The 13363-nt window shown below is 45.3% G+C and overlaps 1 protein-coding gene across 1 annotated transcript in view; it reads left to right on the top strand.

Annotated features, from left to right (window-relative positions):
* Positions 1–467: 467 nt before the first annotated feature.
* VAPB (VAMP associated protein B and C) overlaps positions 468–13363 on the top strand; it is a 49933-nt gene continuing 37037 nt past the window's right edge. The window contains exon 1 of the mRNA XM_036826345.1: positions 468–781. Within this exon, the coding sequence (XP_036682240.1) occupies positions 724–781 (58 nt within the window). The 5' untranslated portion in view covers positions 468–723. The remainder of the gene's footprint in view (positions 782–13363) is intronic.

Raw genomic sequence — 13363 nt, 5'->3', positions numbered from 1 at the left:
GAGTGGCACAAAATAAGCAAGCAATAATTGGTAGCTTACTAAATTTATATTTATTGTTTACCATACATCATCGTGCCTAGCACACATCATTCACCCATAAACGTCATATTTATAATAAGAATAAATAGTACTTTCATTATTATTCAAAATCTCTAAATGCCTGGCACCACATTAGCAGGGGAAAGTGGAAGTTCATTCTTATTAATTATTATTATTGAGTAAAGCACTTAACACAAAGCCTGGCCCCCACAGGCGCTGAAAAAATAATCTTCAGGGGGACGGTCCTCAATTCTGGGCGTCCCGCACCCGCCCCTCCCCCGGACCTGCGCAACGCCCCACCCCCTGCCGTCCGACAGCCCCGCCCCCGCGGCAAGCGCCGCGCCTGCGCACTGCCCGATAGGGGGCTCGGCGCGCTCAGCTCTCCACCGCCCGAGCGCGCGCCGGGCCGTGGCGGCCGGCCTGCTGCGTGCGTGCGTGCGTCGCTGCGTGCGTGCGTGCGTGCCGTGCGCTCGCTGGGCACCGCGGCCTCGCCCTCGCCCTCCGCCCCTGCGCCTGCACCGCGTAGGTCGGCCCCCCCCGCGCGCACCCCGTAGGCGACCCCCGCCCGCGCCCCGGCCGGCCCCCGCCCCTTTCCAAATTTAAAGTGGGCGCAGCATTCACGCCTGCCGCCTCAGGTGACCTCTCAGGGGTCTCCCCGCCCGAGGTGTCCCGCCGCCGAGGAACATGGCGAAGGTGGAGCAGGTCCTGAGCCTCGAGCCGCAGCACGAGCTCAAATTCCGAGGTAAGCCCGGAGGCCCGCCGCCCCGCGCCCCCGCTCCGGCCCGCGCTCCGGAGGGCCCGGCGGCGCGGTGGTGACGTCGGCCTCCCGGCCGCGGCGCCCGCCCGCCCGCCCGCGCGCCCGCGCGCCCGCGCTCCCCGGGCCCCGAGGGCCCGGCGTCCGGCGCGGGAGTCCAGGGCCTGCTCCTCCGCAGCCTCCCGCGCCTCGCCCTCGAGACAGTCGCCTCGTTGCCGCTGTGGCCGTTCCTGTGCCGTATGCGGCCTCCTCACTGAGTGTGGGCCCCGGCGGCCGCCTGTGCCGAGGAGGCGCAGGTCCCGGGTCAGAGGTCGCCTCTCGCTGACCGGCCGTCCCCTGTCGCGTAACTGCTCGTGGCAGCTCGGCACTTTACCACTCCTTGAAAGGACCACTTTACGCACTTGTGTACCGTGTCTGTATGATAGAAGGGAAGCTCCATGAGGGCAGGACTTTGTCACGTCTCTGCTTTATGCCCCGCACGCCTTAGGAGCCTAATAAGTACCTGTTTAGCAAATGAACGAAAGGAACGTCCGCAGACGTTCCGACGGGACGTGTGGCCCAGCTTTCCTTCTCCTGCCTTCCTCGTGCCCGTTGCTCACGTCTCTGCAGCCGTGCGGGGTTGTCAGGGTGGCGAGATCTTTTTTCTCCCCGGAGCCGCCTGGGACTGGAGCCCGAGGAAGCCCAGGGGGCCACATGTGTTTGTGGCGAGCCAGAGCCCCTTGAAATGTGTACCTTTATTTTTAATCTTTTCCCCCTACCTTCTCCAGCAAAACATCAGCGCCGGGGGATTTCATCTGACTTGGCCATTCCTTCTTTCCAAAGGGACTGAGTAACTGTGTAGCAGACATCGCTTGGCCCTTGAGAGAGAGGAATGGACAAGACAGACAAGACCCCTGCTCTTGTGAAGCTGACCTTGTAGGGAGGGGCGACAAGCCAGCACACGAGAGTGTTTCAGGTAGTGGTAATAAGTGCTGTGCAGGAAATAAGACAGGCTGGCATGGTGAGACTATGCTTGCGTTGGACGGCCAGGTCGCCGCTGTGTCGCCAGTACTTGGCCCAGGGTAGCCGCTCGATAGATGTCTGTGGCATGGGAATGCCTGCTGGCCACAAGGCACCCCTCTTTAAATGTACCGGCAGGAGGTAGTGTCCGGTAACTGACCCAAAGTTACTCAGTTAGCAAATGGCACATTTGAACCCAGACTTAAGAGTTCACGCTGTTTAACGGTTATGCTGTCCGACCCCTGGGAAATACTCCAGTGCTGTGGCTGTCACTTAGCGTCCCAGGTTAACAATCTCCAGTTTGTCACATTTGGAAGTGACTGCAAATGTATAAACAACTGAAGGTTTCCCAGTTAAAACAAACACCCCAAAAACTTAACATGGATTATAATTCCACCACCGTGCTGTAGCTTATGGGATGTTCTCATGGCCTTCTAGAGCAGCCCGCCTGAGAAAGGAATCCAGGTAACTCAGGTGAACGTGGAGGGTGATGGTTTCCACTTGAGTTGTCTGAAGTCCTCTACCCTGGAAGCCTGGCTTAGCTACTCCTGGGGACTGGCACGTTCATTCCTTTAGTCCACAGGCATTTCAGTGCCTGCTCCACGTGTCAGGTGCCAGGAGAAGATGAGTCACATCACGTGTAGGCCCCTGCTCTCCCTCAACCCCCCACCCCAGAACTTAGGTCTAGGGAAGAGAGCAGATGACAGAATCAGCCAGAACAGTGCAGTGATACAAGGTAATCCAGAGTACTCTGAGAGCTCTAAGGAGGTCAGCTCCTGAAGGAGGTGTCATTTGAGCAGGGTTTAAAGGTCGAATGGAAGCAGGTGAAAAGAAGAAATGGTTGGGGAGCATGTCAGGTGGAGGAAATTGCATGTACAGAGGCACGAAGACTGAGATGATTGGGCTCCTTTGGGATGCCAGTAGTATTTCGGAATGACAGTGACAAAGAGCATTTGTTGGGGTCACGAGGCAGAGGAGGAGATGAGGCTGGCTAGTAGACAGGAACCAGGTCTTCTAAGGCCTCTGTGCACAGACACAGCCAGTGTCCAAGTTCATATTGTGTCGTGTCTCCTCGGCTAGTTCTTCCTTGATTGATCCCCTGCAACCTTAACCCCACCCCTAGTACATACACTCTCCTCTAATGTGATGTTATAGAAAGAGGCACTAATTGGAGAAAATTAAAGTTTTTGTCCCATTTCTTTTACTTAGTGATGTTTGACCTTGGGCTGGCCACTTTGCTCCCCAAAGCCTGGGATTACTCTTTACTCCATGGGAATGGCGCTCATATCTCCCTTGCCTCATGTAGAAAGTTTTGTTGGTATTATGGCTGTTCAGCTGCTTTGTAAATGTGCAACATTATGCAGAGATTGGTTGTATTTACACCACTGGCTTCATCATTTCAACTTCTTTACCTGAAAGGTATGGCAAAGAAGAGTGATCTGTCTCTGGCCCTGGGTTGACCAAAGTAATGATGGCCAAAGTCACTGGATATTTTTGCTAGGGAAGTGATCCAGGAAAGTTACGGTGTCAAATTGTTGAAGGCTGTTGGCTTGTGGCTTCAGAAGAGGCATCTGCAGGCATATGTAAACCACTTTATGATTTATTTGTTGGTTAGTTTTAAACTGAGGACTAAGATTGTGAAATCAGAATAGAGGCTCAATACCCTGTTTTGCTGTATAGACAGCCTTCGTTTCAGGATGAGAACTGGCACATTTAACTGGTGTCTTCCAGATTACTTGGGGTGATGATTCTGACTTCAGACGGTTCACTTAGGTGAATCAAACTTGTAAGCTGACTTTTCTTAAGAAGATAATAATTAACATGCCTGTCATCCAGAGGAAAAAAATTAGTCATCTTTTAAGTGCAGCCTAAAATGATATGGGGTTGTATATGTTGGATTCTTTTTCGTCTTGGGCATTTTGTGTGATTCTTTTGAAGTTAAGGATGTTGCAGAAGAAAAGAGGACAAAGACTTACAGGACCCCGTTCAGTCTTATAGAAAGTGCCATGCTGCGTTGTGTTAAGTGTCAAAAGGAGAAAGATTCCTGGCCTCCTGAAAGAAGCATGACACTGTGACATTTGCCTTGGTGAAACAGTAGGATCTCTTTGGATTGGGGACACCTTTCTGAAAGAGTTAAGGGCTTTTAAAACCTGTGAAGTGTGTGCTTTGCATTGTTGCCCTTTCTGTTGCTCTTACCTCTTCCAAGGCCAAATCATTTTCTTTTTCACTCTGAGGTCCCACTTGTTGCCCAGCTCAATGAGAGCTTTTTTTTTTTTTTTCATTTTTATTTATTTATTTATTTATTTATGGCTGTGTTGGGTCTTCGTTTCTGTGCGAGGGCTTTCTCTAGTTGCGGCAAGCGGGGGCCACTCTTCATCGCGGTGTGCGGGCCTCTCACTATCGCGGCCTCTCCTGTTGCGGAGCACAGGCTCCAGACGCACAGGCTCAGTAGTCACGGCGCACGGGCTTAGTTGCTCCGCGGCATGTGGGATCTTCCCAGACCAGGGCTCGAACCCGTGTCCCCTGCATTGGCAGGCAGATTCTCAACCACTGCGCCACCAGGGAAGCCCCTCAATGAGAGCTTTTTGAATGAGTCACTCTCAGGGCATTTTGTATCTCTTTTCTTTCTCCTCCCCTCCCCCTTCCAGTGATTCCATCCATGGTAAGTAGTATGTCTTGTATTTTCTTGGTCATTGCCCAGGACTCTTAATCCTTCTTCACATCCTAGCATTCTCCCCCATCTCGTGATACTGTCACATGAGAATGGTCAGTTAACTGTCCTCATGAGCTGATTAGTTAAGATTTAAACCTGCTGTGGACCCATTACTTTTGCTTTGTTGTGTGACTAAACCAGTGGCCTTCTAGAAGTCTCAGGTAGTCCTGCTGTTGGTCAGTGTGGGTCACAGGTGGGGTAGCACCACTGGATTGGTGTGGTTGATTACCACTTTGGGGAGGAAATAGGAACTTGGGTAGATAGGTTAGGGACAGTCTCTTTTGTATAAGGAAAGTGTGCTTAGAATCATTAGTTCACCCTCTTAAGTTAACGTGAAGTTTAGTATTTAGGAAGCTAAAAAATATAACACCTTGTAGATATAGTCTGTTCAATGCAGTAATTATCTTTCAGATGCTAATTACAGCATTAATTCTCTAGTTTTAGCATAGCACTGATTTCCTTAACATTTCATGATCACGTAGAGGAGACTGTGTTTTACAGCACAACAAAATGTCAGCAGTGTGCTTAAGATTCTTTATGGTAGTGGTTTAAATCCATCCTGAATAGATTATCTTCATTTATTTAATTATTAACCAGCTTGCTTATCAGAAGCAAGTGGCATTAAACTTACCAACCTTTAGTCAAACTTAAATCTTCATAGATTGTGTTATTTACTTCTGAGTTTTTGTTCCTGGGAGAAGAATGTGAAGTAGAAGTTAACTTACTTTTACCCACTTATTTACTTCTCTTCTTCACAGTTAACTCCTTAAGGAAGAAATGGATAGTTCTCGGCTATGTGCTTATATGGTGATAGTTCCTTGTGTGCGGTTGTAACATGAACACAGTTTTCTTTATAATAAACCTGGTAGCTTTGCATCCAAGTGTGGATTTATTAAAATAATTAGTCTGAATTGATGCTTATTAAAGAGGTGAACTCTTAAACATTATTAACACTATCTTTTATTTATTAAAATTATATAGCATCTTTCCTTCCAGTGCTGAAGGCAAAATACTGAGAACTTTGACCCTGTAATATTACCACTAAGTAGCTGAAAATTAGGGGAGGAATCAAGGGAGTAAACTATATTGGTTATACTCAAATACTACCCTTAGGCTTGATTTTTAGAACCTGAAACTTGAATTTTGACATAAGGAATTATCTCCAAGATTGCATCATATATCTCCCACTTGTATTTGAAAAATTTGCCATCTGCAGGATGACCATGATTTGGAACAAATGAGCAAAGCTTTCAGCAAGATGACAAGAAAGACGAACACAAAGAGTGCTGAGTTCCATTAGTCAAGACAAGGTTGCCATTGAGTGTCTTTAATAAAATAAAAGCCTTCTGAGCAGTTATTTTGCACTGGGGATTGTGTTAAAAACAAAGTTGCATTATGGTCTCCAGGCTTGCTTCCTCCTTTGCTATCATTCTAGGCCCCTCTCAGGCTGTCATCAGCATACCATATCCAGCATTGCTTTGGCCCTTGCTCGGTGGATGTGCACATTCTTTGAAGTTTTTACCTGACAGGCCTAGGCTGCTAGCTTTACAAAAACAACAGTTGTTTAAAGAACTTCATTATGGGAACAAAATTACTGAACTTGACCGTCATTTTAAGACTATTTTTAAAAATACCAGTGTGACAAAATAGTATCTCTAGAATATCTGTTTTTCAAAATGTTAAATATGTTGTCTTAACAAAAGCTGTTGATGTCTAGAAACAATGCCTTAATGTGTTTTTGGATTTTCCCCCTTGCATGGAAAAAAAAAAAAAATCGTTGAGAAAATGCCATAGTCCCAAGGGAAAAATCTTGAAGTGCTTTCTTTTAATAATTTAGCATTAATGGCACAAAACTGTAAAGGTATAGAAATACCTTCCTAAAGTTTTCCTTCATCCTTTCAGAGGGGTTATTATCAGTTTTTGACTAGCAGGTTACTGTTTCTTTTCATCTGTGTCAAGTAGTGTCTTCAGTCAGGCTTTTGGCTGTGTTTGTGTGTGCACGCCCATGTGGGCACCTAAAGTGTTGCTGGTGTGCACACATTCTCACAGGTACCCATGATGTGTTTGAATTAGTATCCAGTTGGCATTTCAGTAGGATCTTACAACCTTAGCCTATTTGGGAGGGGTGTTAGGGAAATAAATATTTTGGGGGAGAAAGAGATTGAGACTGTTTTGTCTTTTGGATTGTACCTGAAGACAATGTTATGGCCCCCTGGACCGTTCACCTAGATTTGAATTGCGTGTGATGTGGCTTGTAACCTTTATGACTGTAAGTTGCTTGGGCTGTCTTTAAAGGCTGGAGGGTCCTCAAGGATTGGAGAGGCACAGAACCCCGTGCCAAGGGAGCTGGGAGCAGAGGGCATATTTGTAAGGGGCTAAGTGGTGGAGGTCCACCACTTAGTAGACCCCGCAGTAGGGTGGGTCTGGAGTTAAAAGCAGTGGCCATAGTGGAGCTGACATTCAGTTTGCAATATGAGAGGAAAGAAAAGGTAAGGGAAGAATGAACATTTCTAGACGATAAATGCTTAGTTTCCAGAGGGTAGACCACAAAGTCTAGGGACTGTGGTAGATGCTTTAGTTCTTCATCTTATTAGTTAATCTACAACACAGTCCTGTGATGTGAGTTACTCAGTGGTTAGGGAGCCGGCTCCTGGATGAGGCCACTGTGGTAAACAGTGGTGCAAGGATGCAACGCAGGTTTGTCTGGCGTCAAAGCCCATTTCTTTCACATCGACTCTAGAATGAACTCATAAAGGGCTTCGTTTTGGAGGGAGGGAGGCAGAGAATTTTTAACCATTAAGGAAGTGTTAGGAGCTGTCAGGATAATTTCTTAAGAACATTAATTAATTAAGAATTATTATTTGTGGAATGTTTAGGAGGGATTTCTCAGCATACTTTTTAAAAAGTTCATGCTGGTGACTCCAAAGCATTCTTTGATTTACCTTGTGAATATTCACTTTTTATAACAGATATTGTTGGTGTTTAATGATTCTGTATATTTAGAACACATTTAATTTTCGAGTAATTTGCAGATCTGCTCTGAAGTCTTTGGAAGGTAGGGTGAAACTTATAGGTAGAGATTTCACAGGTTTGCACATTTGTAAAGTGGGAATTTAGAGTTCAAAAGGGTGCTTATTAAGATAGGAAGGTCTGAAATAAGTGACCTTCATAGGTGCTACCTTAAACCTTACAAGTGGGACTACAAAGGCAGAGAAACAAATAAGTGTGAATTAACATATAACAGAGATTTCTCAGATGTTGAAAGAGAAAAACTCAAGGTGAATATCAGAAAGTGCTGTTTTATTCTGTAGGAGGTATACTTTGGGAAGTCATCATTCCCCCAAATGATGGCATCCATGCATATGAGTCAGATTGGAGAGGGTTTAGAGACATGCATGGGTATGATGATTGTGTGCGTAACAGATGATTGTCCGATTGGGAGTATTTGGGGTTTCTTCCTTTTCCACAGCTCATCCTTTGAGGTTTACTTCATGAACAGATGACCCCCCTCTTGTCTGACGGAGCATAGCATACCTGTGACTGAGGGTTGGTTTGGTCACCGCATCCTGAAAGCTTCCTGTGGGCCAGGCCCCGGAGTGGGGACTGGAGAGGAGTCCCGGCCCTTAGAGTTTCCAGCCTCCAGGTGGTGGGGGGATGGAGGAGAACGTGGAAAAGGGACACTTATGGGCTGTCCCTCCCTGGGAGCTTAGAAAAAACTGTTAATTCTGCTTTGGGGTTTGAGCCTCACAGGAAAGGTGGGATTTGGGATCTGTGATGTGCGCTAGGCGTTTTTCTGTAAGTGCTCATTTATTCTTAAAACAGGTCTAGGAAGTAGATGGTTATGGTCCTCAGGTTCATAACCTGAACTAGAGGTAGAACTGGGGTTGGAACCAAGATCTGTCTGACTGCAAAGCCCATGTTGTTCATCATTACGTTGGCTGTATTGCTCCCTTTAAAAAGTTAGTGGGAGTGTGGCTCACTAGGAAGGCCCGGGATTTTCTTATTTATTATGTTGTTAGGAAGATGAAAGGAGGACTGGAAATAGGACAGTGGGAATTCAGAAGGAGGCGTGAAAGAGAAACGAGATATAAAAAGGAAGGAAAGGTGCTTAATTGTCATTGTAATCTAGTAATGGCTTCTTTGTCACTGCTTCCACAAAGTGCAGAGTTGTTCTGGAACGTTAAAGCGACTGATTAAAAAAATCTTTGTACTAATTCTGTTTTCCCCTTAGAACTTTTGTTCTAACTTGATCACTTCTGATTGTGTCATTCATGTATTAATGTTGAAAATTATGTGCTAATATTATCACCACACCTTTCCTTCTACCACCCACTCCAAGTCCTTTATTACCTCAGTGTCTGTCATCACAAACAGTGCAGGTTGATTGGGTACTATTTTGCCTTTTAATTACATCACTCAGCAACATTTGCAGTATAGTAGAAAAAAGGGAAGGAAAGGGATGGTACCTAGGTCAGTCTTCTCTTCCTCTCCATTCTCAGAGCCCCCTCCAGCCTTTAGAGAACCCAAGGAACTAAGTGTTCCAAGCCACATCACAAGCAGTTCAAATCTAGGTAAACAGCCAGTATTATCATCATCTCCATTTTAAAAATGAGAGAAACTGGGCCCAGCACTTGGTGGAATGCATAATTTGCACCTCAGGCTTTCAAGCCTCTACGGCTTGTGTGCTTTGTATTACAAAGGGAGGCTTCCGTTCCTACTCTGGCCGTCACTTAGAGGCGCTCAGCTCACCTCCCCACCCAGCTTTGATTTCCTCTTCTGTTGGATGAGGAAGCTTGAACTCAGTGCCGCTTGGTGTTCCTGCCAGCGCTAGTCTTGAAAACATGTGATTAAAATTTATTTTCGCTGAAGAAGAAAGATGGAAAGCCCATGAGGGCAGAAACTGGAGTTTGTATTTCTCTTAGAACCTACCATTGCTTTGCACTAGTGGGCTCTCAAATCTTTAATTAATGAGCCCTCTTGTTCCTGTTGCAAAGCTCACTATATTCTAGTAACCTTTCTTGAGTATTCTTGGATATTCTTATCCAATTCCAGTGTTTTCTGCATCACCTCAAACTGTACAAATTGTGTACCACTGCATGTTTTGTTTATGTTATCCTCTCCTTGTGCTTTATTTACTGATTGCTTTGTCTTCCATGCTATAGAATGCAAGCTCCTATAGGTTTTGTTTCTTTAGTTTTCCCTAGTGGTAGCTAATAGAATATATTCTTTTCTTAATTGTTTTCTTCTGCTAGTAACCCCAAAGAAGTTGGACTTGGTCATCTTTTCGGTGTTTGGTTTGACCATTTGAAATAGAAGCATACACATGAATAAAAAGAGGGATTTGCTGAAAAACCAAAAGTTTGTCCTTGTGGAGGCTTATTTGAATTCTCATTCTGTTGGTTGAATTGATTTGTTGGCATATAAGTGTATCCTGATGGACTGCTCTGAAAATCTAAATCCGTGCTTTTTGACCTTTTCTAAGTCAGACACTGCTTTACTAATTGGATGAAGAAAAACCATGAATCACTCCTTGGAAGATCTGCAGATACACTCATTCAAAACTTCTCATGTAACTTGGGGACAGGAGGATCACAGTTTACTGTGGGTGCCTAGTTGACCTCTAATCTTGCTGAGAAGGCGGAGGTGGAAGAAACATGAGAGGTCATCTGGAGAAATCCAGAGAAAACTTGGTCAGTTTATTTGGGTCTCTTATTTTATTCTTTCAAAAAATTTTTAAATGAACGCCTTTGTTGCCTTTGCCCTGCCTAGTAAGATTGTTTCTTTTTTTTTCTCTACGTGCCTAACTTTGAGCACAGCGCTTTGGCAATTAGTCCTCTTCAGTAAATGTCTGAGTACTGTCCTGCCTGCCTTTAAAAAAGAATAACTGCTTTCTGTCTCATTTGCTCTCCCTAGCTACTCCCTTCTGGAAGTAGCTTATCCTAGCAAGCTTCTGCAAATAGTCTTAATCACCGTTTTCTCACCACCCATTCACTCCCAAAGTCATTGCCTGGGAACTTTATTGCTTCATTACTGCATCTGTTGTTGTATTTTTATTCTTTACCTCCTGTGTACCCTCTGTAGCATTTGACACCTGTTGCCGTTGGGCTACTGGACACTCTTCCCTTCACCTCCTTAATCACCCTCTTTTTGCTTTCTTCCACCCATTTGGCCATTTTTACCCACTCCTTATGGAGTCCTGTGGATGAGGCTGAGGGGTACAGGTTTTCCTTCCCCCCCTCTTCTTGCTCCTCTTCTCTTTGTCTCTCAGTGTCCCCACCCGTCTTCCTTTTTCCCCGTCCGGGAGCTCTTCTGCCAGTACCTTTGGCTTCTAACAGCATTTACGAATGATCCTAGGCCTGACCCGAGCCCATATGTAGGGCTGCAGATACTTCAAATGCAGCATGCCCCAAAATGTATTCTTCCCCACTCCCTTTTCCTTTTTTCTCCAAATCTCCTCTTCTTACACATACCTCCTTGAATGGTACCCACATCCACACAGTGGAGCGACTCAAACTGAGAAAGCGCATGACTCAGCTCTGTCCCTTCTTCCTTGTCCCCTCTACGGCTGCCTCATTTTTCTCCTGGATGACTGTAATAGTTTCTTACCTGGTTTTCCTGTCTGAGTCCTCTTTCTTCTCTCCATATTGATGGCACTTTCAAATGTGTGAATCTCAGCTTACCTCTTGCTTTTTTTTTTTTTTTGAAGTTTTGAATTTTATTTTGTTTATTTTTTATACAGCAGGTTCTTGTTAGTTCTCTTGCTTTCTTAAAATTTTTAAATGTCTACCCATTGCCAAAAGAATAACTTTTAAATTCTTTAACAAGACCTGGAAAATCATTTGTGCCCTTGACCTCTCCAGCATCACCTTTCCTCATGCTTGTGCTCTGGCCTTTGGTCCTCCCTGGTTGTAGAGCTTTTGCATGTGTTGTTTCCATCACTCAAGGTGAGTTCATTCCTCCTCCTGTCGCACTGCTCCCCCCTGCACTTTGAGGTCATTTCCTGACATTCCACTCACATTGTGCCTGTCCCCTGTGCCCCTGCACTTACCGTGGTGAATTGCGTTTGGTTACTTGCCTGCCTTCCCTGTTAGTCAACAAGGCCTTTGCCTTTTCTGGACTATGTCTTTTATCCCTGATCCCAGTGCTTAGCGTAATGCGTGGCACGAGGCACGTTCTCAGGGAGTTAATGTCCAGGTTGAGAAATGTGAGAAGGGAAGAAGAAAAGAAAACTTTCTGTGGAAAGGAATGGTGAAACCCATCAACAAGGCCTGCTGTGTGCCGCTGATCGATGTGGACATAGTGCCTTTCACTCATAAAATAAAGATATTCTACCAAGTATTGGTCACTTTTCTCTCTTCTGCAAACTTATGTTTTCACCATCCTCCCCTCCTGTTTCAGAGACTCAGCACCACCTCCACCACCTGTTCACCTAGTGTGCTTTACCCCATTCCTTTTCCATCACTTGTGGTATCTTGCTCCATTAGTCAGCCTCTCTATTTCTGGTGTCTCAACTTTCTGTTCTACTTGATGCTTTCCCGGTGCCTACAAACATGCTTAAGTTTCCCCTTCCTAAAAAGAAATCACGTTCCTCCAGATCTTCCCCCACTTAAGCAAATGCCTGGTCGTACATCACAGGTAAATTTTTGGAAGCAGTGAATCTCAGTGACTGGTTTACATCTTCACTTTCCTTTTAATTCTCATTCCTTACCCCTCCACTGAAGCCCTTCTCAGTTCACCAGGTTTCTCTTTGTGACTTTTGTCTTTGACTTTTCTGGTGAACTGCCCAGCCATTTATCATCTTTTACTGGATGTTGACATTCCCCAAACTTCTCTCCTCAGTTTTCTCCATTTAAGCATTCTCTGTGTTGTCTCATTAATAATCCCTTCAGCTCTCACTTCTACGCAGAAAACTTCCAAATCTCCATCTCCAAGCAGATCTTTTGATCTCTAGGCTGTCTGCCTACCCGTCATTCCTGCCTATCTGGTGGTCATGAAAACACCTCAGGACTTGCCATATTCCACGCTGCATTCATGGTTTATGCTCTCGTTCCCCGTTGATCGTGTCTGCCATATCTTGGGAATGGCCCTTGCACCCAGAGGGGTAAGCCAGAAATCCTAACCTCGTCTTTCCCTGCCCTTATCCCACGCTGCTCACATCTAGTCAGTCCATTTTCATCAACAGCGTCTCCTGCACCCCTTTGCTTCTGTTTCTGCCCACTGCCATATCCTGAGTGTAGGCCCTCTCTCTTCAGTATTATTGCCCCATGTCTCAATTCCCTGTTTCTAATTTACTCCCTACTTCCCTCACCCTTCAAGCTATCCTGGATACACTTTTCAGAGTTATTTTCTAAAAATTGAAATTGATCATGTCATTTCTTTATTTTCGTTGGCTCCCTCAATCCTACAGGTTAGTGTTCAAAATTCTTAGGCCAGCATCACAGCCTTTCAAAACTGGGTCACACTTCTTTATTTTTAAAACAATCTCGGCTTTTATTCTCCATTTTAAACAACTAAAATATTTAAACACTCACACACACACAGATGTGTGAGTACATCTCCTCTTATATCTGGTTTCTCCTGAATGCTGGCAGAGGCGGTGAATACTTTTCAGAACCCATGAGGAGAAGGAAACCCATTTTCCTTCCTCATACCTGCCTTCCTAGAGTCATTTTTAATATTCTTCCTTTCATTTCCTTCCACAGAGCTCATTACCAGACTTGTGTAAGTTTACGGTTTTACAGCTTACTTTTACTTAAACTATAAGCTTTTAAAAAGCATAAGCAGACATGATTTCCCGCCCCCCCCACCCCGGGTTCTCAGTTCATTCCCTTCCCTCAAACCCCTTCTTCTGCAGCCAT

Source organism: Balaenoptera musculus, chromosome 15 (assembly GCF_009873245.2).
Source record: "Balaenoptera musculus isolate JJ_BM4_2016_0621 chromosome 15, mBalMus1.pri.v3, whole genome shotgun sequence".
Classification (NCBI taxonomy): Eukaryota; Metazoa; Chordata; class Mammalia; order Artiodactyla; family Balaenopteridae; genus Balaenoptera; species Balaenoptera musculus.
The sequence above is the reverse complement of the archived record's forward strand: the minus strand, read 5'-3'. Positions and strand labels throughout refer to the sequence as shown.